Source organism: Marmota flaviventris, chromosome 9, assembly GCF_047511675.1.
Source record: "Marmota flaviventris isolate mMarFla1 chromosome 9, mMarFla1.hap1, whole genome shotgun sequence".
NCBI lineage: Eukaryota > Metazoa > Chordata > Mammalia > Rodentia > Sciuridae > Marmota > Marmota flaviventris.
In genome coordinates, this window is record NC_092506.1 from 5061042 (window position 1) to 5085372 (window position 24331).

The following is a 24331-nucleotide window of genomic DNA, read 5'->3' on the forward strand; positions in this document are numbered from 1 at the left end:
CGGTGGGCGCTGCTGCTCACCTTCTCCAGGCTCCAGCAAGAGGCAGGAACACACGTCCCAAGGACACACAGTGACACCAGCGCCAGGGAGCACAGGGCCACCCTGCTGAACCCGGAGACTGCCACCACAGGCTGGGCACAGGTGCCGGGTGTGGCCCCTCAGGGGACCCAGAGGGAGTCGCACCAGCCCGGGGGACACGGGGCTCCTGTCCCAAGAGGCTGAGGCCAAGCAACTAGAGAAGGGCACAGCCCCAGGTCACCCTTCAAGGAGCCGGCCTCCCTCTCCTGGCCCCTGCAAGCAGAGCTCAGTGACACTGCTCTACGGCCCCACTCTGGGGCCCATGACCTCTCTTCTCCTCCCGCCACCCGCCCCAGTCCCTGACAAGCTGTCCCCAACCTTGGCCTCGTCTTTGTTAGTTTCAGTGAGGGGCCAATGTGGTGGCAGGGACAACAGGGAAGCCAGCTCAGCCAGGTCCCTTGGGGGTCTCCATCAGCAGGAGAGGGAAGGTGGTTAGATGCATAGCAGCTGTCCCCACTGCCACTGTGCATCTCTGAAGCCACTGCCACCCCTACCGAATGCCCCCTGCCTCTCAGCAGCGGTCGGTTCTGATCCAGGACCACAGGCCTCCCGAGGGGCTGTGACAGGATCCGTGGGAACAAGGGTGTAGGGGCTTCATGGAAAATGCACCCCTCCTTGCACAGAGGCCAGGAGGCGAGGGCAGCCCTCCCACGGATGCAGCTACTGAGAACTGGACCTGCACAGGGAAGGCCGGAAGGGCACCCCACTCCAGACGAGGACGCCGAGCTCCGCGGGCCGACGGCACCCGTCCTGCGTGCTCAGAGGGGCAGCTCCAGGAGCACAGCATGGCCATCTGGCTACGGCCTGAGCCAGGCCACGGATGACTCACCCCGTCCCCAGCGGGGCCAGCGTGCGGGTGAGCGCTTCCCGGCAGCCTGAGGCCTGAAGGTACTGGTGCCCAGCTGGAGGGTCGGGGACAGACACCCTCCCTTCCCTGAGTCCACCCCCAGCAGTCCGGAAAGAGCCCAGGGTCCCCCAGCCCCTGAGAAGTCAGTGAGAGACCCAACCTGGCGTGGCACACGGGTTGCCCCAAAGGTGGCCCTCTGGCCACACAAACCAGCCGGAAGCTGCCAAGGCTCAGGGACTCCGTGGAGAGACTCACGTTCCTTCCCGAGTTTCACCACAGAGGGGGCTGCTCTCCTTAAATGGGGAATCTGCGAGCCGGACGGTCACCAGACCCACTTGGCACGGACACGCCTACGTAGTCTCCGATGCTGGCACCGGCCGCCAGACCCCAGAGAGGGCACTCCACCTCCCAGGAGGCCACAGCGGGGGCCCCGTGCTTTAAAGAGGGGCGGGTTTCACCAGGCATTAGGTGGACCCCTGCAGCCGCTGCAGCCCAGATGCCCCGAGCTGCGTCTCAGGGCCTCCCGGCCGGGGGCCTTCAGCTGTGTGCGTGCCGAGGTGCGCTTCTCCCCTGTCGGTTCTAGGGCAGGTGTCCCCTCATCCGAGGAAGGACCCACAGGGGACAGTGGCACAGGAGGGCATGAGGGGACAGCAGGATCTCTGACAGCACTGGGAGGAAGCCATGCTGCTCCCTGTGCATAGGGCACAGAGAGAGGACAAGGCACCAACCTGCACCAACCCCACCTCAGGACAGGGTCCTGCCCACTGCTGGACTCCCCAGGCTTCTGTGGGCTGGCTGGGGTCCTCTGTCCTGGTGACTAAGGGTACAGAGGAGGCTCCTGAAAATCCATCAGGTTCCCACATGAATTGGGGGCCACAGTCCCTTGTCCGCACCTCACTCTGATGACTAGGAGACAGCACCCCCCCCGCCGCCAGCTGCCACTCTGGTTGCCCAGACGCGTGACAGGACTGGGGAAGGCTGACCAGAGGCTGAGGGCAGCAGGACCCAGGTCAACCTTGCCTGGGGCAGGGACGGAACGGGACAGCTGCAGGTAGGATCCTGGGGAGGGCTTCAAACTCAAAGGCCAGGACACAAACGGACATTCAAAACATTTAATAAGGAAAGTCAGTCACAGGGACTGGCTGGACCTCAGAGATGGCTCAGGCAAAGCCAGCCCAGACGTGAGACGTGAACTCCCAAACAAGCACCCAGCACTCCCAACTGAGCACCTAGCACCAAGCACCTTTAACCTAGTACCAAGATATCCTTCCCACCAAGCACCTCCCGATGCAGTAGCACACATCTCCCAACCACCATGGCCAAGAGCCACAGAGAAGTACGAAGAGAAAGCTGCACAGACGCAGAGACCACGAGCTACGTTTATTGTAATAGCAGCAAAACCTTCTGAGTTCCCCGGCCGTCCTCCACGTTTTCCATGTGACACATGACATGGTCACCCTCTGTACAGCTGGAGACTCCAAGGCATGGAGCAGAATCACACCAACCTCACCTCCCGCAGGCAGGTGCCAGCAGACCCAGCTTCTGGACACTCCCATGACCCCTGCCCGGCTCCTTGCCTACACCCCCCAGCGCCTGAGCCTGCTCTGCCAGCCGGGGAGCCCCCACTCGGCCTGGGCCCCTCTACAGGCCCAGCGCCCACCTGCCCAGGGTCTTCACGCCCAGCTCCCCCTGCCCAATGCTCCTCCTCGGACGGTCACCTGATTCCCACCTCAGCTGCGGCAGAGCCTGGCTCTCAGGCGGCCAGAGGCCTTCCAGCTCCTAGGCTTCACCCCTCACCACTGCCCCGTCCTCGAGCCCTCTCTGCTCTCCTGGTGACACGTGTCCCTCAGACATGCCACCCATTTCCCATCTTCCCCAGGGCCGCGAGGGCCGCGAGGGCCAGAGAGCAGAGACGGCTGCACCGTGGCACCTGTGCCTAAGTGCTCCCGGAGCTGGGCCCCCGCAGGGGACAGAGCTGAGCACCCAGCACGGGAGGGCCAGAGAGAGATGGAGTCCAGGCTGAGCAGACCCTGCGCCGCCCTGGGCTGGGGCCCTCCAGCTGGCTGCCACCCTCAGCCTCTCACCAGGAGGCCACCACATCAGCCGCACCTCAGGAAGGTGGTCGAGCACCAAGGGTCCTGGGCCCCACTGCAGCTCAGGAACAGGTGCAGAGACCCTTCCCCGAGCAGCACAGAGACCCCTGGCCGGGGGTGGCCAGCTGCCTTGGGGAGCCCCAGGTGCAGGGCTCCAGGCTGCTCTGAAACCCCCCCAGCCCTGAAGTGTGAACACACACCCGCACACACCCACACCACAGCACTCTCGGCACACTTGCACACAGCCACACATGCTCACCTGCAAGACCCGCTCCCACACCCACTCGCTCACGTTCGCTCATGGACACAGGTGCCCACCCACACTCATGCACACTCATGCTCAGGGGCTCCCGCCCTCCCACCCGCCACCGACTGCTCACACACCTGCCAGTGTCAGAGGCACTCAGACACCAGACCAGGGCACCTCTCAGGGCACCTCCCGGCAGCACCAGCAGGTCACCCGGCTGCCCACACCCCGCGCCGGCTGCTCCTCAACCCCAGGCAGAGCCGGGCAGGGACCTCGGCACCTCCCAGCCCTCCGTCCACAGGCCCCTGGCAGGGGCAGCGGCACATGCTCGTCCAGACCAGTCTCCCGCCGCCCGGCTTCTGCGCAGGTGCGGACAGCACACAGGAGTCACCCCAGCGCAGGGCGGTCACAGCAAGCTAAGGCGCCAGGACTGGAGCCAGGGGTCTGCAGAGCTCAGACAGCGCCCCTGAGCTGGGGACAGCCCCCAACGGCGCCTGTGCCTGGACAGATCACGACCACCTCTGGGAGGTCTCACAGGGAGCCCCACGGGAGCTCCAAGCAGCCACCTCGGCTGGTAGGACCCAGGCTGAGCCTCTCACAGGTCTGCTGACCGCCAACTCCACGGCCCGAGGCGAAAGTCACAGGCGGGAAAGCTCAGCCTCTGCTCGGGACGTCTGGCCGTCCGGTGGCTGAACCGACACTGCCCGGGCCACGCACACCCCAGTGCCACTTCCCAGGAAGGAGAGGCGAGGGAGGGCTGGGGGGAGGAGGAAACTGTTCCCAAAGAGCTACCCGCCACCCGGGCCTGCAACCCCGCGGGCGGCTGAGCCTGGCCACCGCCTGGACCACAGCTGCCCAACCTTCCAGGGCCAGGGGGAGCTCACACAGACCAGCCCGCCGCACGGAGCCCGCAGGCTCTGCTTCCTGGTGTGACTAGAACCTTCCACCGGTTTCTGCCCAGGCGGCCATGAGACCGCCCAAGTGCACCCCCCACCTGCCGGGGTCCCAGCGTCCCCGGCCACCCAGCCCGGCCCAGCCACGGGGCTACTCAGCATCCAAACCCACAGCGACAGCACAGGTTGCCGCACAAATGTGGGCCCTGGAGTGGGAACCCCCCCGGTGACTGTGAATTCTGAAAGCTGCGCTCGCCGGCCGCTCACAGGCTCTTGTCTCTCTCACAGGAGCCGATCCCAGCGGGAGACCAGCCCCTCCCCAGAACTAGGAGGGCAGCAGCAGGTTTACCCGTGAGCGGGGTCCAGGGCGATGGCCCGAGGCTGGTCAAGGTCCTGCCAGAAGAGCACCTTCCGGGACGTCCCGTTGAGGTTGGCCACCTCGATGCGGTTGGTCTCCGAGTCCGTCCAGTACAGCTTCTTACCCACCCAGTCGCAGGCCAGGCCATCGGGCGAGACCAGGCCGGAGATGACCACGTTCTGCGTGGCCGCGCCCGTGTGGTTGAGGTACGTCTGCTTGATGGCCTCCTCGCTCACGTCCGTCCAGTACACAGCCCCCTTGGAGAACTGGAAGTCCACGGCGGCTGCGTCCTCCAGGCCGCTGACCACGATGGTGGACTCCAGCTTGACTCCGCCGGCGTCCACCAGCCGCACGTCCCGGCGGTTGGCAAAGAGCAGGAGCGGCGAGGCTGTGGGACAGAAGCAGAGGGTGAGGGCCGCTGCCCACCTGCTCGGTGCTCAGCCCCGGACGGGGGACTGCACAGCCCAATCCTGGCACCACCCGCCTGGACCCACGACCTCAGCCTGTTCCTCGCCCCCGGAAAAGCCATCCCAGGCCCCGCAGAAAACGCTCCCTCTCCTCGTGATGGACAGATGGGGACCCGGCCGGCCCCCTTCCCCTCTCGCTCCAGGAGGGCCCTTTGAAAAGGGAGCTCACAACAGACTGCACTCCAGCCCCGGGAACACCTGAGCCAGCAGGGAGGGTTCCCAGGTGCAGGGCCAAGGAGATGAGCCCGGGGAGCGGCGGTCAGCACTGGGCTCCTGGGCACCAGCTCAGATCCAGGCCCTCCTGCTCCCAGGTAACCCCTCTGCAGGCGGCAGGACACGTGGCAGACCTGAGGCCGGGAGCACCCTCCAGCAAGGGACCCCCCCAGCCCCCCCACATCATCAGGTACCAGGGCTACAGTTCCCGGTGGCAGGAGGCAACAGGGTGAACATCCAACAGCAGGAGAAACAGGCAACCAAGCCGAAGAGTCAGAGTAACAAAAATTCAGAATTTGGGGGGTCAAAAGACATTGTTATGGTTTGGGTATGAGGTGTCCCCCCAAAAGCTCCTGGGTTAGATAATGAGGGATGCTCAGAGGTGAGATGACCGGGTGATGACGAGCCACAGCCGCACGGTGGGTTAACCCATCTATCGGGTGGATGATCTGGAAGGACTAGGTGGTAAGTGTAGGCAGGTAGGGCGTGGCGAGGGGACGCAGGTCACTGGGGATAGGGCCGGGAGGACTACTCTAGTCCCTGGCCCCTTCCCCCTCCCTCCACCACACCTTCCGCCGTGCCGTTCTGCCTCACCCCGGGCCCACAGCCATGGAGTTGGCCCACCACAGGCTGAACCCTGACTCGGGGAGCCAAAATAGACTCTTCCTGCTCTACACTGTTCTTGTCGGTTATTGTGGTCACGGCGACACGAAGTTCACCAACAGACACCACCACAGAGTAAAACATCAACCCACAGAACATCAGAAAACTCTGCAAATTGGTCAACCTCTGACAAGGGCTTACTATCTGGAATATACAAAGAACTTCTAAAAATCAACAACAAAGAAACAGACAAAATACTCAATCTGAAAATGGGCGAAGGACTTGAACAGACACACCCCTGAATAAGTATAAAAGTGGCTGATGAGCACATGAAAAGGTGTCCCAGGTCTCTGATCATCAGAGAAATGTGAACCAAAACTACAAGGAGATGCCACCTCACAACCCCTGGGATGCCTGCTATTAAAAAATAAATAAAAACCCCAAATCACCAGCATGGGCACTGACCTAGAGAAGTGAGAAACATGCACTGGCCCGGTCACTGTGGGAAGAATATGTGGTTCATCAACATTAAAAACAGAATCAGCCAACGACCCAGTAATTCCACTGTGGAATCGATGTCCGTAAGTGTTGGAAGCAGGGTCTCAAAGAGATGTTTCCACACCTGTGTTCAGGCAGGTGGAAGCAAGCCAAGCATCCACTGATGGCTGGACAGACCAATAAAATGCCTCTGTCCACCCAGTGGAATATTACTCAACCACAAAAAGGGAGGAAGTCCCGACACGTGCTGCTGTACAGACAAGCCCAGAGGACGTTATAGTAAGCGAAACAAGCCAGTCACAGAGGACAATCCTGTGTGATTCCACTTATAGGGAAGTCCCTGGAGCCGTCAGACTCAAAGTAGGACGGAAGGTACCAGCAGTGGGGACAGGAGGCTAGTCAGTCGACGCTTAACAGGGGCAGAGTTTCCCTTTGGGAAGACAAAATGGAGTTCTGGAGGCGGGTGGTAGTGACAGCCTCGGCCCTGTGCCCTTAACCATGGTAAAGGTTTGCATATTTTACCAGAGAAGACAGGAAATCCGACAGTGAGATGTGACACTGTCACCTGCATTCCAACCTCACACAGAGATGGCCAGGCAGAGAACATGGTCCCCCTGCCCCAGCAGACAGTAAAAAAACTGATCCATTTCGGGCAGCTTCAGTCCACCCTGACCACCCGCAGGGACCACCTGCTGAGGAGTGGCCCCTCCCCCTGGACAGGGCACAGGGAGCGGCTGAGAGAGGAACCAGCCAGGCCAGGCCAAAGCCCTGGGGCAGCGAGGGCCTGGGGCTCAGGACACCCCACCAGCCCTCCCACGCGTTCCACTTGTATAAGTGCGGCCCCTTTTCTGTGTGTGTACCTACAATAAGAACTTCCCCTTTCCCTGCTGAGCCCTGTCCCCAAACCAGCTGCTCACAGAGAACTCAGTGTGCCAAGGGCCCAGGGAGCAACCTCCAGGGTGAGCAGGGCAGAGGGCACCCCTGTCCTGGGCTGCCCGCTGGCTGGGGCATCTGTAGCACCTGCCCCCAGCCTGGAGGCACCCCAACTTCAACATGATGACAAGGAAAGGGGGGTGGGCTGTCCAGAAGGGTCCCGGTCCCTGTCCCCAAGCCCTGAGCACACTAGGAGACTGGGGGACACAGCAAGACGCCAGCCTTGGGGACAGTGGGGGTGGAACACGCCCAGGATCGGGGAGGGCAGGGCCCTGTGGTAGAGGGGTGCGTGGGACAAGAGACACCCACCCCAAGACTCCCAAGGCACACCCAGGCACCGGCCCGCCCAGAGCAGTTCCCATTCACCCTCCAGCCACCCAGAGCCGCGATCCCCGACAATGTCACAATGCCGGTCCTGGAGGAGGCCGACTTGTCCCACAGGTCTGCGATCTGCCTGGGCATGCGGGAATTCCAAGCTGTGGTTCACCTTCTGGGAGTCACAAAGCCTCCTGAGAAGCAGGTCCTCTCCCTGGCAGACAGACAGACAGACAGACACACATACAGGGCAGCCAGGCCGGCCCCGGCCCCCAGTGGGGAGAAGGACAGGACCCAGAGTGTCTGCTCTAACTTGGCTGCCCTGGCAACAAGGGACGGGACTGTCCCTGGTGGGTGGGGGACACCAAGCAAGGGATGGGCTCCTCAGGAATGAGCGTCACAGGGTGTGGTCCATCTCCGAGGACGGAGGACGCTATGCTCAAGGGGCTCCCCGTGGGCTCTGGACCAGGCAGGAGGGGGAGCGCCAACACCCCAAGACCCGGTGGACAGCCGGTCAGGAACCCAGGAAACTCCTCCCCAAAGCCAGTGGTCCCAGGGGAGACCTGGGGACCAGGCCACCCTGGGGAGGGAGGCCCTGGAAATCCTAGCTCTACCCTCTTCTCCCTCCCCAAACTGGAAAGACCGCCCGGGCCGAGTCTGGGCAGCAGGCGTCTTCCAAGGCGGGGTGGGTGGTGCTGCCCTCCTGCGCCTCTTCCACCCTCAGCTGCCACAGGGAGGCTGCCAGGAGCAGGCCCCAGGGAGGGCGGGGCAGAGGCCGGGGCCTGGCCAGGGGTAGGCTCTCCCCAGGAGGAAACCCCACCCACGGGATCCCTCCGTTTTAAGAGGAACCCACAACACGCTCCCGTCACCTGGGGAAGTGGCTTTGCTCGGGGGACCTGGCGGAGGCCCCAGGGCTCACGGCAAACCAGGGCCTCTGTGTGGGTGGCACCAGGGCCTCTGTGTGGGTGGCTCCCTGTCCGCCCAGCCTGCCCCTCCTCCACCCTCCACCGGTCTGGGGAGCCCTGGCTGCTATGGGCATGCTGCCACCCAGGGGCCCGGTGGAAGCAGGAACATCTTAGTGACCTTGGATCGTGAGCTCTGCGCAGAGGCCAACAGCTGGGTGAAGAGGAAGGGGGTGGAGCTGCGTTCCACACAGGAACCAGTGCCAAGGTCCTGGGGCAGAGCGAATGGGGGTGGGGGTCACGGTGGACGCTGGCTCTACGGGCTCCTTCCCTGCCAGCAGACTTGTCCACATACCCAAGACTTCACAGCCTGCCATGAGTCGGGGTCACAGGTTCAAATCCCCTGAGCAACCAGACGGCAGCCTCCAGAAAGACACCTCCACCTGCCCCAGGCCACACCACCAGCTGGCCTCTGGTGCGAGTTCTGGGCAGTGAGAGGAAGGATTCCAGGAAAATTCTAGAAGGAAGAGGAGGGAGGGCAGCAGGGCCAGGAGGGGTGCACATGACTCTCAAGACTGCAGCAGACACCGGAGGCAGCACCTTGGAGCCCCGCGCCTGGGAAGGGCGCCAGGCTGGGAGCTGGACCCCTGGGACCGGCCAGCACCACGCCCCTGGACCCACCTGAGACCACCAGGAAAACCATAGGCGGTCCGGCTGTGGCTGCCCTGGAGCCCGAACACTTCTGTGCAAGGCTGCGGTGACGTTAGGTTAAGGACCCCAGAATGCCTGAGGCCCTCCCAGGAGGCACCTCAAGTTTGTCCCACGGAGTTTTCCTGTCAAGAGCAGGAAGGTCCCAGCTGCAGCACTCACCGAGGGCCTGTCCTCAACAGCAAGGAAACCAGCACCGGAGGTCTCCAGCCCCAGAGGGCAGCCCCGAGGACACGCTGCGTCTATCTGACGCCCGAGACTGGGGACGGTCAGACGGTGTCAACCCCACACCCTCAGGAACCAGGACCAAGTGCCAGGACTGCGGTCATGAGAGAGTGCCGGCTGGGGACAGGGTTGACAAAGTAACTTATCAGGAAGAGCCCCGGTGGAGTTCCAGTGCGTCCCACTGTTTGGACATTTTCACTCCGACGCCGACTCCACTCACATGGTGTGGAGTCATTTGGTAGGTAGGGTCTTTCAGGACCCTCGACCACAAGGGCAAAGGACGGGTCAGCCCTTTGGAGTGGGAGCCCTGGAACCAGGTCAGGGTGACTATGCCAAGCGGAGCCCCAGGGTCAGCAGCCTGGCGGAGCTGGCCCCCCCACCTCGACGGCTTCCCCGTGAAACCGGGTTAATCGGCGCAGCCCACATCAGAGGCAGCGGGCCTCACCGAGAGGACTCAAGACAAGGCTCGGCCGGGCAGCGACACCCTGAAGGTAATAGCCACCAGGCGGCTTAGTAATGGTCTCCATTAACCAAACGTCCACTCCCCCAGCCCAGGACCACGGACCTTCCACCCACACTCTGGACCTGGGTTCGAAGCCAGCCCTGGGCTCGGCTGTGAGCTCTGCGGCAAGACTTCCTCCTCCCTTCAGAGCCTCGGTTTAGTCATTTATAAAACAGAAAATGATGGCTATTACCAAAAGGCACCCCTGACTGCTGGAGGACAGGCGGCTCCCTGAAAAATCACCACCAACACCGACTGTATGACCCGGCCGTGCCGGGGGACACCAAGACCTGCAAGCGGCCTCCCCAGCCAGGGCACGGGGGCAGCGCTCGCAGGGGCGCTCACGGCGCCCAGGAGGTTGCAGCAGCCCAAGTGTCCCCCCACCCCCGGAACGAGCAGACAGGCGTGGCCTCGCCACACAGTGGGATGTCACCCAGCCATGAGGACCTCTGACCTCGCGGCAGTGTGGATATCCCCTGAGGATGCTCGCGGAGAGAAGCCAGGACACAGATCTCGCTGGACGAGTCCCTCACAGGGATGTCCAGAACAGAGAAACCACGACGCAGAAAGTAAATTAAGGGGGCTGGGGTGGGCAGGGGGCAGGAAGAACCACCTCATGGGTAGGGGGCCTCCCTGGGGGTCAGTGGAAATGTTCTAGAACTAGACAGAGCCGTGGTGACGATATTGCTGAAGTCCTAAATGCTACTGATTTGTGCACTAAAATGGTCAACGACACGTGACGTGAGTTCTTCCTGATGCACACAAGGCTTCAGAAAGGCACCTCTGCACCGTGAGCAGACCTGCTCCCCTCGAGATGGGCTACGTCCAGCACAAGTTTAACCTGGTGCGGTCCCCCTCGATGGGCACCTGGGACACCCCACACTTCCCTGGGTGTTCTCAGCACCCTCCAACCAGGGGAGTGACAGCCAGCCTTCCCCTGGATGCACACGCACCTGCCGCCCCCAGCACCCCCACAGAGCAGCGTCCCAGGGAGGCCGCGTCTGGCCCCTCCCACCGCGGGGGGAGCCGAGGTCCGTTTACAGGCCCTGCCCAGCAGCACCGGAGTCTGAAAACTCAAGTCCAGCAATCCCATCTGAACTGCTATAAGCGTATCCGATATTTATATACAGAACCCGAAGCAGATGTGGGGCTTCCAGCCGATCACCTGTTTTACACTGTTTACACGGACACACCAGACAAGGCCCCATTCGAGGTAATCCGTGCTCTGCTACAGGCCCAAATCAGCAGCACTCTCAGCACAGGCCTTATTTATATCCACCAAGCGTTACATCGGGCCCCAGTGGATCACTGGAGGGAGCTACACGTTTGTCAGGAATGATCTTTTATCTGGCGCCAACCCTACGGGACAGACCATGAAATAGAAGAAATCAGAGGTGCACGTGTGGTCGGGTGGGACCCACACTCAGCAAGGAGCAAAGGTGAGTGGAGTGACAGGGACAGGAGGTGCCTAGGGCTCCGAGGAAGCAGAGCTGGCCGTGGGTGGACCAGGCAGGCTTCCTGGAAGAGGGGAGGCTGCAGCCCCGGAGCAGGACCGTGACCTGGTGAATGCTGAGCATGCCCGGGCGACACCCAGACGTAACTGCTCGAGCAGTTAGTGAGCTCCTCACCACAGCACGCCCAGCCTCCCGACGCCCTCCTCCTCTGCGTCCCTCCAGCTTGGGACCCTCGCCCTGGGCCCTGGCAGCACCCTCAGCACACCTCCCTGTGCCCCTGTCCTGGGGCCACAACTCCACCAGCGCCAGACTGCTGGGTCCACCTGGGTACCCTCTGGACTCCAGCTGCGTTCCTTGGTCTGTGTCGGGCACCAGCAGCCGGGGAGGCAAGTGAGGCTCCCCCAGGCCCCCCAGGCCCGCCTGGGAGGGCCAGTCCTCCCGCTGCCCGGCCCAGCACCCCCCCAAGTTCAGAAGTTCCCAAGGTCCACAGAAATCAACGTTGGAACATTTTATGGAATTTTAGATAAAGGCTTTATCATATGAAAAAAAAAAAAAAAGTCACAGCCAGGAGGGCGGAGGCTGCAGGGCCACTCTCTGCTCTCGCTGGCGGACCCCGAGGCCTGGTTTTCACGGTTTACGAAACGGCGGGGGAGGTGGTGGTGGTGTGGCTGCCCAGCGGCGTGGACCCCTTCACTTAGGGGTGCAGCTCGGTGGGGAGCACCTGCTTAGCATGCCTGGGGCCCCGGGTCACATTATTATGGAATGTCGTGAGCTACTGAAAGGACAAGTCACGCCGCAGTTACAGCCTCGCATGGGACTCTGTTAAGCGCCTGGCCATTAAGGCTCCCATGGCCACCCTTTATTCCTTCGCGTACGCCGTGTGCTCATCTACTCCTCTTTTGTTAAACTGGTCAGGAGCCAAAGTGTCATCTATCTTGGTCCAGACCCTCCAAGAGTGGAATGGCAAGAGTCCCTGTAAGTGGCCCCTGCGTTCTGGTGGCAGTCCCCACAATTCCTCGAGGACAGCCTCACTTTCTGGCACAGAAAGATTCGTCTTGTACCCGTCCCAGCCCTGCCCTCAGATCGCTGGTCCCTCCTGGTGGGGTCCAGCAGAGGTGCTCATGGCCACATGGGTCACTGCTCCTCAGCCTCCTGGTAGACAGACCCAGGTGGCAGGGACACAGACCAGCTTCCTGACCCAAGTTACTGGCTGGAGAGTTGGACATCTGCCCCACATTCACCTTCAGGGACACAGCCAAGTGCGGAGTGGCCACTGCACAGGCCCAAGGAGGCCCGGGGCGCAGGTGCCCTCAGCCTCCAGTGGCAGCTCCCACACCGTCCGGGGGGAGGGGGGGGATCCTGTGCTCCACGGAGCTGTTGCCACATTTCTCACACCTTTGAGCTTTGCTAGCCACCTCACTGATTAGAATGTCCCCTGAGCCAGTGCTGAAGCGCCCTCGGGTCCCCTGAGCGCCAGGCCCGAGGTTGCAATTGGCGGGTAAGTGCAGGAAGTGCTGGGTAAAAACGTGACCGGAGGCTCGCAGGGACCCAGCGGAGCTGGCCCGGGAGCGCAGGGCCGGCCGTGGCAGGCTCTGGGCACACGTGCGCATCAAGCCTGGGCATGCACGTGCGCGCTCACCGGCAGCCACTTCTCCATGGCTGTGCACGCGCACGTGGTAAACCCACGCGTTCATGGCAGCATCTGCCATTTCAAACACGGCCCAGGGTCTTTCCCGACTTTTCCTTTCTGTGTTTCTATATTTGTGCCATCTTTAGAGTGCCAGGCTTGGCTTGTTACTATCAACGGGTTACCTTCTGGCTGGGTCATTTGCTTATGTGCACACATAACTGCCCCCCACCCTGCCGCCCCGCCCCACCTCGCTTCCCAAGCACAATCCCAACCCCGGCCCCCACTCACGCGGCACCTCCTCCTTCCTACCCCCTCTGTTTCAAAAGCCAGACACCAACACGTGTGCCCTAGGAGGGAAGGGGGGAGCACTGCCCAGGATCTGCAGATGGAGTTGGGGACGCTGACATCTCCCAGGCGTCACTTTCCCATCCACAACTTGGATCCCAGCCCTCCTTGCTCCCGTTGTGGAGTTTCGGTATTTGTTTGCGTACAGTTCTTACGTATTAGTTCTCGGATACAGTTCTGTGTCCTTGATTACATACATATTTTAAATACAAAGTGTTTTAAAAAATGAAACTATCATGGCTATGACAGGGAATCTTAAAATCCCCATGAATTTCAGAATGAAACACGAAAATGCAAAGACACCTAGATGCAGCGGGGACAATGTTCCATCTCCAAGCCAGAAAGTTCCTCTAAGCAGGAATATTTGAAACAATGGAGACTAAAGAGGAATCTGTGCAGTCCTCAAAGGCACAAGTGACACAATGTGTGGTCTCTCCAAATCCAGGTGCAAATGGTCTGCCAGGAATAAAGTTGGGGCTTCTTGAAGTGGCTGAAAGTCTTCGCTGTTGTGCAACTATCAACCTTCCCAGCAAAACCAGACCCCAGCTTCCCACAGAACTAACCTGATTAAGGTGGAAGACAGATAAAACACCCAGGCTCACTGTCGTCACACTGTCCTATGAAGCAGGGGACCTTCTCCACCCGGGTTTCCGTCCCCTGCATCCGGCTCACAGGAGGTGCTCAGTGTCTGGGCCCCTCTCCCTCAAACCCTGGTGTGACCCCAAGACCACAGCCCCAGACACAGGGATGGCTTCACGCTTTCCCCTGGGCTCTTTCCTAAATAAGATACGCTCAGCTGTGACATGATTCTGCAGTTGTCTAAATATTATAAACGAGAGACTCGACGCTTACAATAATAAAATCTTGGGTTTCCTTTAGCTAAGCAGACACCCGGCCTTTTATGGAAAGTGAGCAAGCTCAAGTGGGGTGGGATCCTTGATAACATCTCCCAAGGCCCTGGAGTGGCTCTCCCCCCCGCCACCTGCAACGTGGCCGAACCTTCTCCAGCCTACCCCACCTCTCCTTCCATCACCTCCATCTGCCTCTCTAAGCCCAGCATACCCCAAATCCTTTCCAGGCCCCCAGCTTGGCCTCAGCCCCTGCCCCACCAGAGGACACCATGTCTCCAACAGACCCTGCCTGGCCATGTCAGTGCCCTCAGGCACTGCCCCTTCTAGAAAACACTCCCTGGTCTGTACACGGGGCTGATGGCGGCCTGGCTAAACTCTGCCTGGCCTCCAGGGCCCTGGGAGCCTCTGTCCTCTGAGGGCATGCAAGGCTCACCCTGCCTCCCCCGCATGGCCATCTGCACTTTGACCATGTGGAGCCAGCAGGGTGGGCCCACGGCCAGCTGCCAGGAGGGACGAGTGCCTCCAACACTGGCCCCAACCTGCCCTTCCTGTCCAGGTCTGTCATGATGAAGAGCAATCGATCCATCCAAGGATCGCGTGAGCTGCTGACATTGGAACTCAAATGAATAACAAGGTCATCGCCTAGGACAGAGGTAGCCGGGGCTGGCGTGCGACTGCGACCTATTCCGAGGTCGGCCTGCCTCCTCTCCTACTGAGGCTGCTGGGATGATGGACACCTTTTCCTATGGCCTCAAGAGTCTGGCTGCAGAAGTCAGAAAAGTGAGACCAGGGAGGTGGTGGGAGGAACCTTCCAGAACACTGCGAGCTCTATCCTTGACCCAGCTAACACAGTGAGCCGGGCACATCCACGGAGCTGCATTCTCAAGGACTGCTGCACAGGTCCCTGGCTGCAGAACAAAGCCACCTCCTCAGGCTTGGTTCCTACCCGCCCTCTCCAGCCCAGCCACGCGAGAACACCCTGCTCCCCATACACACACTTCCCTGCCTCCAGGAGCTCCCCCTCAGCACCCCCATTCCTCCTGCCCCCAGTGCCCAGTCCACTGTCTCCAGTCCCAACACTCCCACGCCCCTGCGCACAGCTCACATTCACTCAAACCCACACGCCCAAAGGGCGGGCACACAGCCCCAGAGGAAGGCCACAATTAACTCTGAGGCCCAGCAAGTTTCCCGAGCAGGCACCACATTTGAAAGGTCAGGGAAGCAGGGGGACAGGAAACGCGCAGGGGGCAGGCCGGGGGGGTGGAGCAGGAAGTAAGAAATCACTTGCACAAGATGAAAAGAGAAGGACCCTGCTGCTCCAGACACCTTCCCGCACAGGAGACAGCTCAGGGCTCGGGTCTAGAGGAAGCAGGGATACGGGCGGGAGGGTCCAGGGTGCCCCACCACCCAGCAGGGCCAAGGCAGGGTGGCGGGAGGACAGGCCAGCCCTGTGCTCAGAACAGGGGGCAGCTCTCCTCAGTCCTGGGCTCTGGGCAGAGCTTAGATTCAATCCCACGAAAGAAGTGGCCTGGGGCTCTGCTCGGCCACGCTGGAAAGTCCTGGGAGACAGCAAAGGCCCAGGCCCGGAAACAGGCCCACAGTCTGCCCACCAGGGCTGCCAGGCTACCACAGGGGACCTGGGCCCTTCCAGGAGTTACTGTATGACCCTAATTCTGACCCAGAGGATAACTCCAGCCCCAGGACACCTCCAGGGGTGACCATCAGATTGTCACGGAGGCCCCAGCCCTTGAAGTCCCAGAAGTCAGTTCCCCAGCACCTGCCCCTTGGCCCAAAGCCCACAAGGACAGTCGACCTAGAGGAACAGGCAGAGGAGGGCACAGACTTGCTGCAGGCCTCCGGGTGCTCACCACCACCTGAGCCAGCCTGGCCTCATAGCACCGTCAGGAAGCCTGGGCTCCTCCACTCCTGTTAGCAGGTAAGGATCCAGATTCCACGGCCCCAGCTCAACATGGCTGTGCCCAGCACCACTGAGAAGGCCGGCTCCAGTCCAGTTCCAGGAGGGGTGTGGGGAGGGACGGGACGGACGCCAGGTCTCTGCTCCAGAGGCTGTGGACTCGCAGACTCCACTAGGAGGGACAACCCATGGAGCAACCACAGAGCACCCCCCAAGAATGCAGAGCTAGGCCTCTTAACAGGAGCTAAACGACACTGCACACCACCCAGTGTGACAGCTCTGAGAAGCCATGCCAAAGCTAGGTGGCAGTAAGGAACAGCGGTGGCCAGATCCGGTCAGCCTAGGCACCTGCCCTCTCTCCCCAGCCTGTGGTGGATGCCTGGGCAGAGGGACACAGCCTGGAAGTGATCGACCATCTGAGAGGCTCTGAGAAGTCCTGCGGTGAGGAAGCCCGGTTCACGTCTTCCCCCCACTCCCCGGCCCCAGGATTTCCTAAATGTTCCTGACCACGGAAGAGTATTTTTAATTTTAACCCCAGGAGCATATTTTGAAAAAACACTGGCCCAGAGTCAGGAGCAAAACACAAAACGATGTGAACCTGAGTGGACAAGGGAGAGATGGGCAGCGGTGGGTGGACCCAGAGCAGGTGCGCGCTCCGCCCACTCCCCGCCCCCAGCCCACCACCCCTTTCACACTGATGTGGCCCGGGGTGAAGGGCTGGCCTGGACACATCAGGGCACTCTGCCCCACCTCGTGGGTCACTGTGAGGAGCTGCCTTCTGACCCTGGCCAGGGACGCTCTCCATCTGAACATCCCAGATACAAATGAACACCCAGGCCCAGGGCTCTGCACCATGCTCCTCGCAGCTGCCCGGCCAGGCTGCAGAGCTGGCTCCTGAACACCAGCCACGTCCAGCAAAACTCCAGCGGGCAGAGCAAACAGCCAAGCGCCAGCGCCGTTACCAGGACCAACTGCCTTCTCCAAATCCAGCCCCTCACAGAGCCCTGAGCTGGTGGCCTTGGGGTGGAGCCACGGGACACTGCGTAGTGGACACTCCTGAGAAAGTGCTGCACTGAGCCATCTCCCCACAGCTGGGGTCCACCTGGGCCAGCGTCTCCGCCTCAGCACCATGACCAGGCTCACGCTGACCAGGCCCATGCCGGTCAGGGCTTGGCGGCCCACCCTCCAACACGCCTGCTGGCCAAGCACACAGCACCCTGAGCACTCTGAGCCCTGATTTAGTGACCCTCTGTGGAATGGCATCAGTGCAGCCATGCCCGGGCCGGGGGCGGGGGGGGGCCACGACATCCGATTCACCTCTGCAAATGTGAGCTTTCCCTAATTAGAAGGTTTAGGGCAGAGCAGAGAAAAATATGTATTTCAGAGTCCCAGTTTGACTTGCCAGAAACCAGCCCGTTACTAACGTTCTTATTTTCAACAAAATATAGCATTCTGATTACATATCATCTCCGTCCCGGCCCGCCAGGCTCCCGGAAGTGGCCGGAGACCACGGGAAGAGCAAGAGAAGCCACGCTGGGATGGAGATGCATTTGGGGACCTCTGGGGGGCTTCCTGCTGGACCCCTCCAGTGGCAGGGAAGTAATTTCTGCTCTCTCCATGGGACGGTGGCCATTTTCACCCATGGTCATGAGACCCCGTCTGCACAGGCACCAGTGGCCTAGTGGCCTTGGTCTCCCCAGCTGTTGAACAAGAGGGCCAGGTCCGGCCAGCAAGGACAGCTTAGCACCAGGGTGACTTCGAAGCAAACACTATCATCAAACGCCCCTTAAGAGGTGGGTATGGAGCCACCATCTGCCAACCCCTTGTCCCCACATGAACCCTGCAAGTATCTCCACTCCCCCGGACTCAGTTTCCTCATCCGTAACATGGGGGCAGCGGAGGCATTGAAGGAATCCACAGGCACAGCTTAGAACCTGCTGGGGACACCAGAAGTGCACCACAAACCTCAGCTCTTTCTATCTATTGCATCTTGGGTATCCTAACCAGGATATTTAAACACAAGGATTTCAATTAAACACACACCCTAAAAAAGCAACGCCCCCCCGCCAGGGCCTGCCCTTAATTCAGACCAGCGTCAGAACCACCCAGGTATGTGCTCTACACGGGACTTTCTAGCTGTCCTTTGAAATCAATCAAGGAGGAACTTCTAAGCTGTGCGCCCACACCTGTGCCCGGCTGGCTTCCCACCCCCGCTGCCCCGCCCTGCTGCCCCACCCCTGCTATCTCAAGTAAACAAGGGACAGGCTGAGCAGCCAGGATGCTGCCTGGCCTGCTGGTCTCTGGTGACGCACACCAGGTTCATCCTGGGCCCCCACCAACTCTGCATCTGCTCTGTCCTCTAGCATCTTGGCTTTGTCCCCCCCAACCCCTGGGGGCAGGGACCAGCAGTAGACACAAGAAAGCCAAGCAAAAGGGTCAGTGCCACTGCAGGTAACGAAGATGGCACCCGGTCTCAGGGTCCACGGGAACAATGCAATTCACGTCGGCATCCCCCACCTGCCCATCCTTCCTGAGTCCTGTCACATGCAGAAGAATTCGGTACAGGGGCTGGGCTGGGCCTAGGGGCAGAGCTCAGGCAGGAGGCCCTGGGTTCCTCAAGGTGAGGGCAGAGGACAAAGGAGGAGGGGGACGAGGGGCAGGAGGAAGAAGCAGCAGCAGAGTCATTATTATGACATTATCGTCATCTGGTGCCAAGGCCACTAGGCAAGCTCAGAGACGGGAACAGAGGTGCTGACCTTGGTGGCCCTAAGCCACGACCGAGAACTACCACCTGGGGAAAGGAGGCGGCCAGAGCCCAGCAGTCACCAGGCCCCGTGGCCAGAGTGGCTCCGGGTTGTTTCCAGAGGTGGGAGAAGGTGGGATGGCCCCAGCCCTCCCCCACGGCCACTGGAGAGGGAAGCGGATCCCGGATCCCGTGTGGCCACAAAGGTCCCATTGTTCTGCCGCAGAGAGGAAGCTGGGGCGAGCTCAGAGTGCGCCTGGAACTGGCAGAAAGGCTGCCGTGGGGTGGGGGGGGGGCACGTCCAGGGACAAACACCTTGGTCCAGGCTCTGGTTTCCCTGAACTGTTGGAAAAAGTAAAAGGAAAGAACTGTTGAAAAGATGACAACGGATCATCCCTCCCCAAAATCTGTCTGTGAGCAAAATCGGAGGCTCTGCCTTCAAACAATCTTCTGTGCCTAGAGGATAGTGGCAGTGCGCAGGCCAAGGCCCAGGGCCACGCCGCCTCGGGCTTCAGTGACACCCACGTCCTGTGCACAGACAACTGTTCAGATGAAACCAGTTAACAGCTCAACCCGGGAGGGCACGGCCTGTCTCTAGCCCTGGCCTCCTGGTCTCGGCAGAAGCTTCTCAGGGCACCAATGTTCTTTGAGGAACTTTTAGTCCTAAATATCAGAAGCTGCCTACAAGGATCCACGCAGGGCACCAGCCCGAAGATTTCAGAATCCAGAGGAGCCATAGGTGTGGTTAAAGGGACACCAGAGTCCAGGGTGACGGTTCCCAGGCCCCGCGTGGGCCTCTCCCCGGGCATCAGCTGCAGGCTCTGCAGACAGGAACACACGGACGACCCGACAGAGGGAACCCGAGAGAACTCCCTCCCGGTGCCCGGGCGGCTTGATGGGCCCCTGCATCCCACACCTGCCCATCCTTCCTGAGCCCTGCCACATGCCAGCAGCATCCGACCTCACTCAGTCCTCACAGGAGGTAGGACAACTATCACCGGTGTCACAGATGAGGAGACTGAGGCTCCGGAGGGCCAAGGACCCCTGCAAAGCCACTAGGCTAATCAGAGGGCTCCGACCCGCAGGTCTCTCCACAATGCTGCCCCGTGGGACAAAGAAGGCAAAGGGTCTGACACCGAGCAGCATCCAGACAATGGAGCGATGTGTCTCGAGAGATGCCAAGGTGACCCTCATCTTCCTGGCCAGGACAGCTTAGCGCCAGGGTGATTTCAAAGCAAACACCTGCCTCCTAGGGGGTCAGCAGACAAGCCTCTCCTGCCCATGTGTGAGGCGCCTGCTCCAAACCCCACCTGTGGTGGGGGGGCAGTGATGAACAGCAGGACTTGGCCAGTCAGAGAGGATAAGGGGGCCCAAGGGCCCCACCACCCCTGCACAACGTTGGCCAAACTCCATGTTCTGCTAGATGTCGGTGTTCACATCTGCAGGATGGGCCAGGGTCAGGCCAAGCACAAGTCCACACTCCCCGGGGCACCCCTGTTCAGGGGGACCGCAGGGCTTCTTGGTGCCTCCGGGGCTCTGGTGTGGAGCCCCACACCTCCTGACTGCACATGATGCTCCTGCAGCACACTGAGCCCAGGTGCAGGGTTGGATGGAGGGACCCTTCGCAAACCATGTTCCTGCTCTGAGCCTCACAGTGACCTCAGAGACGAGGCCAGCCTCCCTGAGGCAAAAATAACCAGTCAGACAGCAGAGGGCAAACGACAGGGACAGAGGGTGTCATGCTTTCTCAAGGAGGGGACCAACGTAGAGGAAGCCGGGGTCCAGGTTGCACGGGAGCCAGGGCCTGCGGCAGGGGAGAGGAGGTGCCACTCAGCCCTCACCTTCCCTGGAATCACCGCTGACCCGGGGCCAGCCGCGAGGACGGAGCCCCTGCCTGTGTGCGCTCACTCTGCTTCCACGCTGGGCATGCATCAGCGAGGGACTGTATCTCCCCCAGGCTAGCAGCAAGTTGAGACGGGCCAACAAGGAGGCTGGCCAGTCCCATCCGGGCTTGCAGCTAGAGGGCCAGGGAGGGCCAGGAGCTCAGGGCTTCAGCGGGGATCTGCTCTCATCCTGCTGCAGGCAATGGGGAGCCAGAGCAGGCTGCAGGAGACAGGATGGTAAGCTCCACCCCCACTGTAGAGACTCAGCCCGGCACAGGAGTGGAGTCGCTTCCCTTGCTAACCGCAGAGCATCTCCCAGGGGAAAGGCCCTGACGGTCTGCATCCCAGGGCGGGGGAAGCCAGGTCAAGCAGGGGTCTTGGGGAAGACCCTGGGGAAACTAGAAAGGGCTGCCGGCTGCAGGAAGCCCACCAGAGAGGAGCCAGCCGCCCACCTAGTGCCGGCTCTGGGACTCCACCTGCTGGTTCCACGCAGCTCCGGGGCAGAAGGCAGGAGAAAAGCAGCAGAGAGGACTCAGGGTCTCCTTGGCAGTGTCCACCGAGGAGAGGGAGCTGGGAGGGGACACAGCACCTGCTGGAGGAAGGCCAGTCTCCAAAACCCCCGCACACCCTGGCAAAGCAGAGGCTCCAGGAGAGCGAGAACCCAGATCCCCAGCCCACCCACCAGGGTTCCCACCCACCAGGGGTCCCCCCAAGATCAGTACCAGACAGATCAGCTGGAGCCCACACCCATCCTTCCACCTTCGAAACAAACCAATGCACAGAGGTCAGGAGCAGAGCAGACATGGTTTCCAGGGAGCTACCTTTCACTCCAGGTGCACCTGAGCCTAGAACCCCAAGGACCCACCACCTCCAGGAACAATATGGACGCAGTACTAACCCTGATAGCTGAACATCATCAGGCCTGGGCTCCCGCTGTTCCACTGCCCTCCGCATCCTCCTGACGCACTGGGGGCAGGGTGTGAGGACGATCTACCATTACAGGAGAGGAGACTGAGGCCCAGAGTGGCGGGCTTGTCCAGGACCAGTACGCTGAGCATGCAGCAGGAATGTGGGTCAGCAGAAAGGGTTGGGGGAGGCAGCACGTGCCCCCCAGTCCCAGGCTGGAGGCTGGGCAGCCCAGGACTCAGGGCTTGCTGCTGCCCTCTCAGCTGTTCACAGCAAATGTAGGGGTGCAACGCATCCTGGGCCCAGGGTTGCCCAAAATAGCAGCCTCTGCTCAGAGGCCAGCATGGGGCAGGCCACGGGACAGATGCACACACCCAGCCACCTGTGCCATGGTGGGGTGATCCTGTGGAATGTCCACTGGTGACCAAACTTGCTGTACGTACTGTGGGCAGGCAAGAGAGGAACTCGGCCCACCTGTCCTCTTTACACCTAACTGCACGGGCTCCCTCTCCCCACAGGACCTCAGGGAACCCACATGGCAACTATCTCCTCACTGACCTTGCTAACTGACCTTCCCGTCCACTCCTGCTCTGCTGTCCAAGCTAGAGAGGCCTGGAACACCCGGAAAGCTCTCCCCGTCTGCAACACCACGCCCAAGATCCCACCACCAGGAGACTGCGGGCCTCTTCGCGGTAGGATCAGGTCACTGCTCAAAGGCCAGAGATCCTTGGCAGGTAGGTGGTCCTCTAACAAGATCCCTTAGGTACACTGATGGCCCAGGATTGGGACAGTGGGCATGGTGGGTCCCACCTGGGTCATGTCTCTTCCTGGTGGAAGCCTCTTCAAGTGCACAGGAAGCTCCAGGTGGTCGGCAGATCTAGAATGGGATCATGGGGTGTCCACCTGGGAACCCCGCACAGGGCTCCTCAGAGCAGAGCAGAAGAAGGACGTCGCCCAGAGCCTGTGCCCGCCCTGGCAGCCAACCCTGCCTGCACCGCAGCAGATCCACCTGGCCCTCCAGGTCAGTCACTCCCAGCAGGGCCACAGAGGGACTCCAGCAGCAGAGGAGATCCCAACACTGTAAAAGGCAAACGGAAACTGCCCCGTGAGGCAGTCACAGGAGCCCACTGAACCCTGCTCATGCCCACCAGAGCCTCCCAGGGCATGGCTCTCCACGTCCCCGTCCATCGGGTCCCCGGGGGCCCTGGCATAAGCCCACGTGATGTTCAGACCATTGCCAGAGGTTCCAGCCCCAGCCATGCGGTCACCCGTCTACAAGGAGACACGATGCTGCACACTGGGTGCCCTGCACGCCCAGGGCCGCTCCATAGGACGAGGGTTGCAGCAACTCAACCGTGGGGCAGCAGACACAGGTAATGCCACCAAAGCCAGCGCACACCCCACGGTGGCACACCTGGCCGTCAGCAGGCCCAGCTCTGCTTCCTCAGCAGGTGAGGCCCAGGGCTGCAATAGCCACGCAACACAAGTGTCCTGAAGGAACGTCTGGGCGGGGCTACCTCCCAGGGATCAGCCTGCAGCAAAGGCCCCCGGAACAGGCACATGGCTTCCCGGGGCACAACCCAGATGGAGTGATGCTCTTTTTATCTAAAAACCTGATTAAAAATGTCCCCCGATCAGGCACCTATCTGTAGTTTTAACTCAAAAGCACCGATTTTTTAAGACCACTTAGAAGATGGAAAGATCCCCCACGCTCTTGCACAGACAGAATTAACGCTGTCAAAATGGCCACACTGCCAAAGTGCTCCACAGATTCCATGCCATTCCTATTAAAATCCCATTGACATTCTTCATAGAAATAGAAAAGGCAATCCAGAAATCTGGAAAAATAAGAGACCCAGAATAGCCAAAGCAGTCCTTAGCAAGAAGAGTGAAGCAGGAGGCATCACAATGCCAGACCTTAAACTATACGACAAAGCCACAGTCACAAAAACAGCCTGGTATTGGCACCAAAACAGATACATAGGCCAATAGTGCAGAATAGAAGACAAAAATACCCACATAAATACAGTTATATATAAATACTAGACAAAGGCACCAAAAAACATTCATTGGAGAAAAAACAGCCTTTCCGACAAATGGTGCTGAGAAAACTGGAAATCCATATGTAGCAAAATGAAATTAGAACCCTATCTCTCACCACGCACAAAACCACTCAAAGTGGATCAAGGACCTAGGAATTAGACCAGAGACCCTGCACCTAACAGAGGATAAAGTAGACCCAACTCTCCACCATGTTGACTTAGGAACTGACTTCCTTAACAAGACTCCTAAAGCGCAAGAAGTAAAATCAAGAATTAATAAGTGGGGCCTGAGGTTGTGGCTCAGTGGTAGAGCACTTGCCTGGCATGTGTGAGGCCCTGTGTTCAATCTCAGGAAAACATAAAAATAAATAAATAAAATAAAGGTATTGGGCCCATCTACAACTAAAAAAAAAAAAAAAAAAAAATTAAAAAAAGAATCAACAAATGGGATGGAATCAAACTAGAAAGGAAACAATAATGTGAAGAGAAAAACTACAGAATTGGAAAAAAAAATCTCTATACCACATGAACCTCAGATAGAGCACTAATCTCCAGGATATATAAGGAACTCAAAAAACTTAACACCAAAAAAACCAAACAACCCAATCAACGAATGGGCAAAGGAACTGGACAGACACTTCACAGAAGAAGAAATATAATCTATCTACAAACATATATAA

The 24331-nt window shown here is 60.0% G+C and overlaps 1 protein-coding gene and 1 long non-coding RNA gene across 2 annotated transcripts in view; one reads left to right on the forward strand and one right to left on the reverse strand.

Moving 5' to 3' along the window:
• The window catches only part of Lrp5 (LDL receptor related protein 5), a 97722-nt gene that overhangs the window by 62003 nt on the left and 11388 nt on the right, over positions 1 to 24331 (reverse strand). The window contains exon 2 of the mRNA XM_027944051.2: positions 4508 to 4904. Within this exon, the coding sequence (XP_027799852.2) occupies positions 4508 to 4904 (397 nt within the window). The remainder of the gene's footprint in view (positions 1 to 4507; positions 4905 to 24331) is intronic.
• LOC139707049 (uncharacterized) lies at positions 10549 to 13797 on the forward strand. The gene is made up of 2 exons (XR_011708654.1): positions 10549 to 11321; positions 13757 to 13797. It is a non-coding gene; the product is annotated as an uncharacterized lncRNA (long non-coding RNA).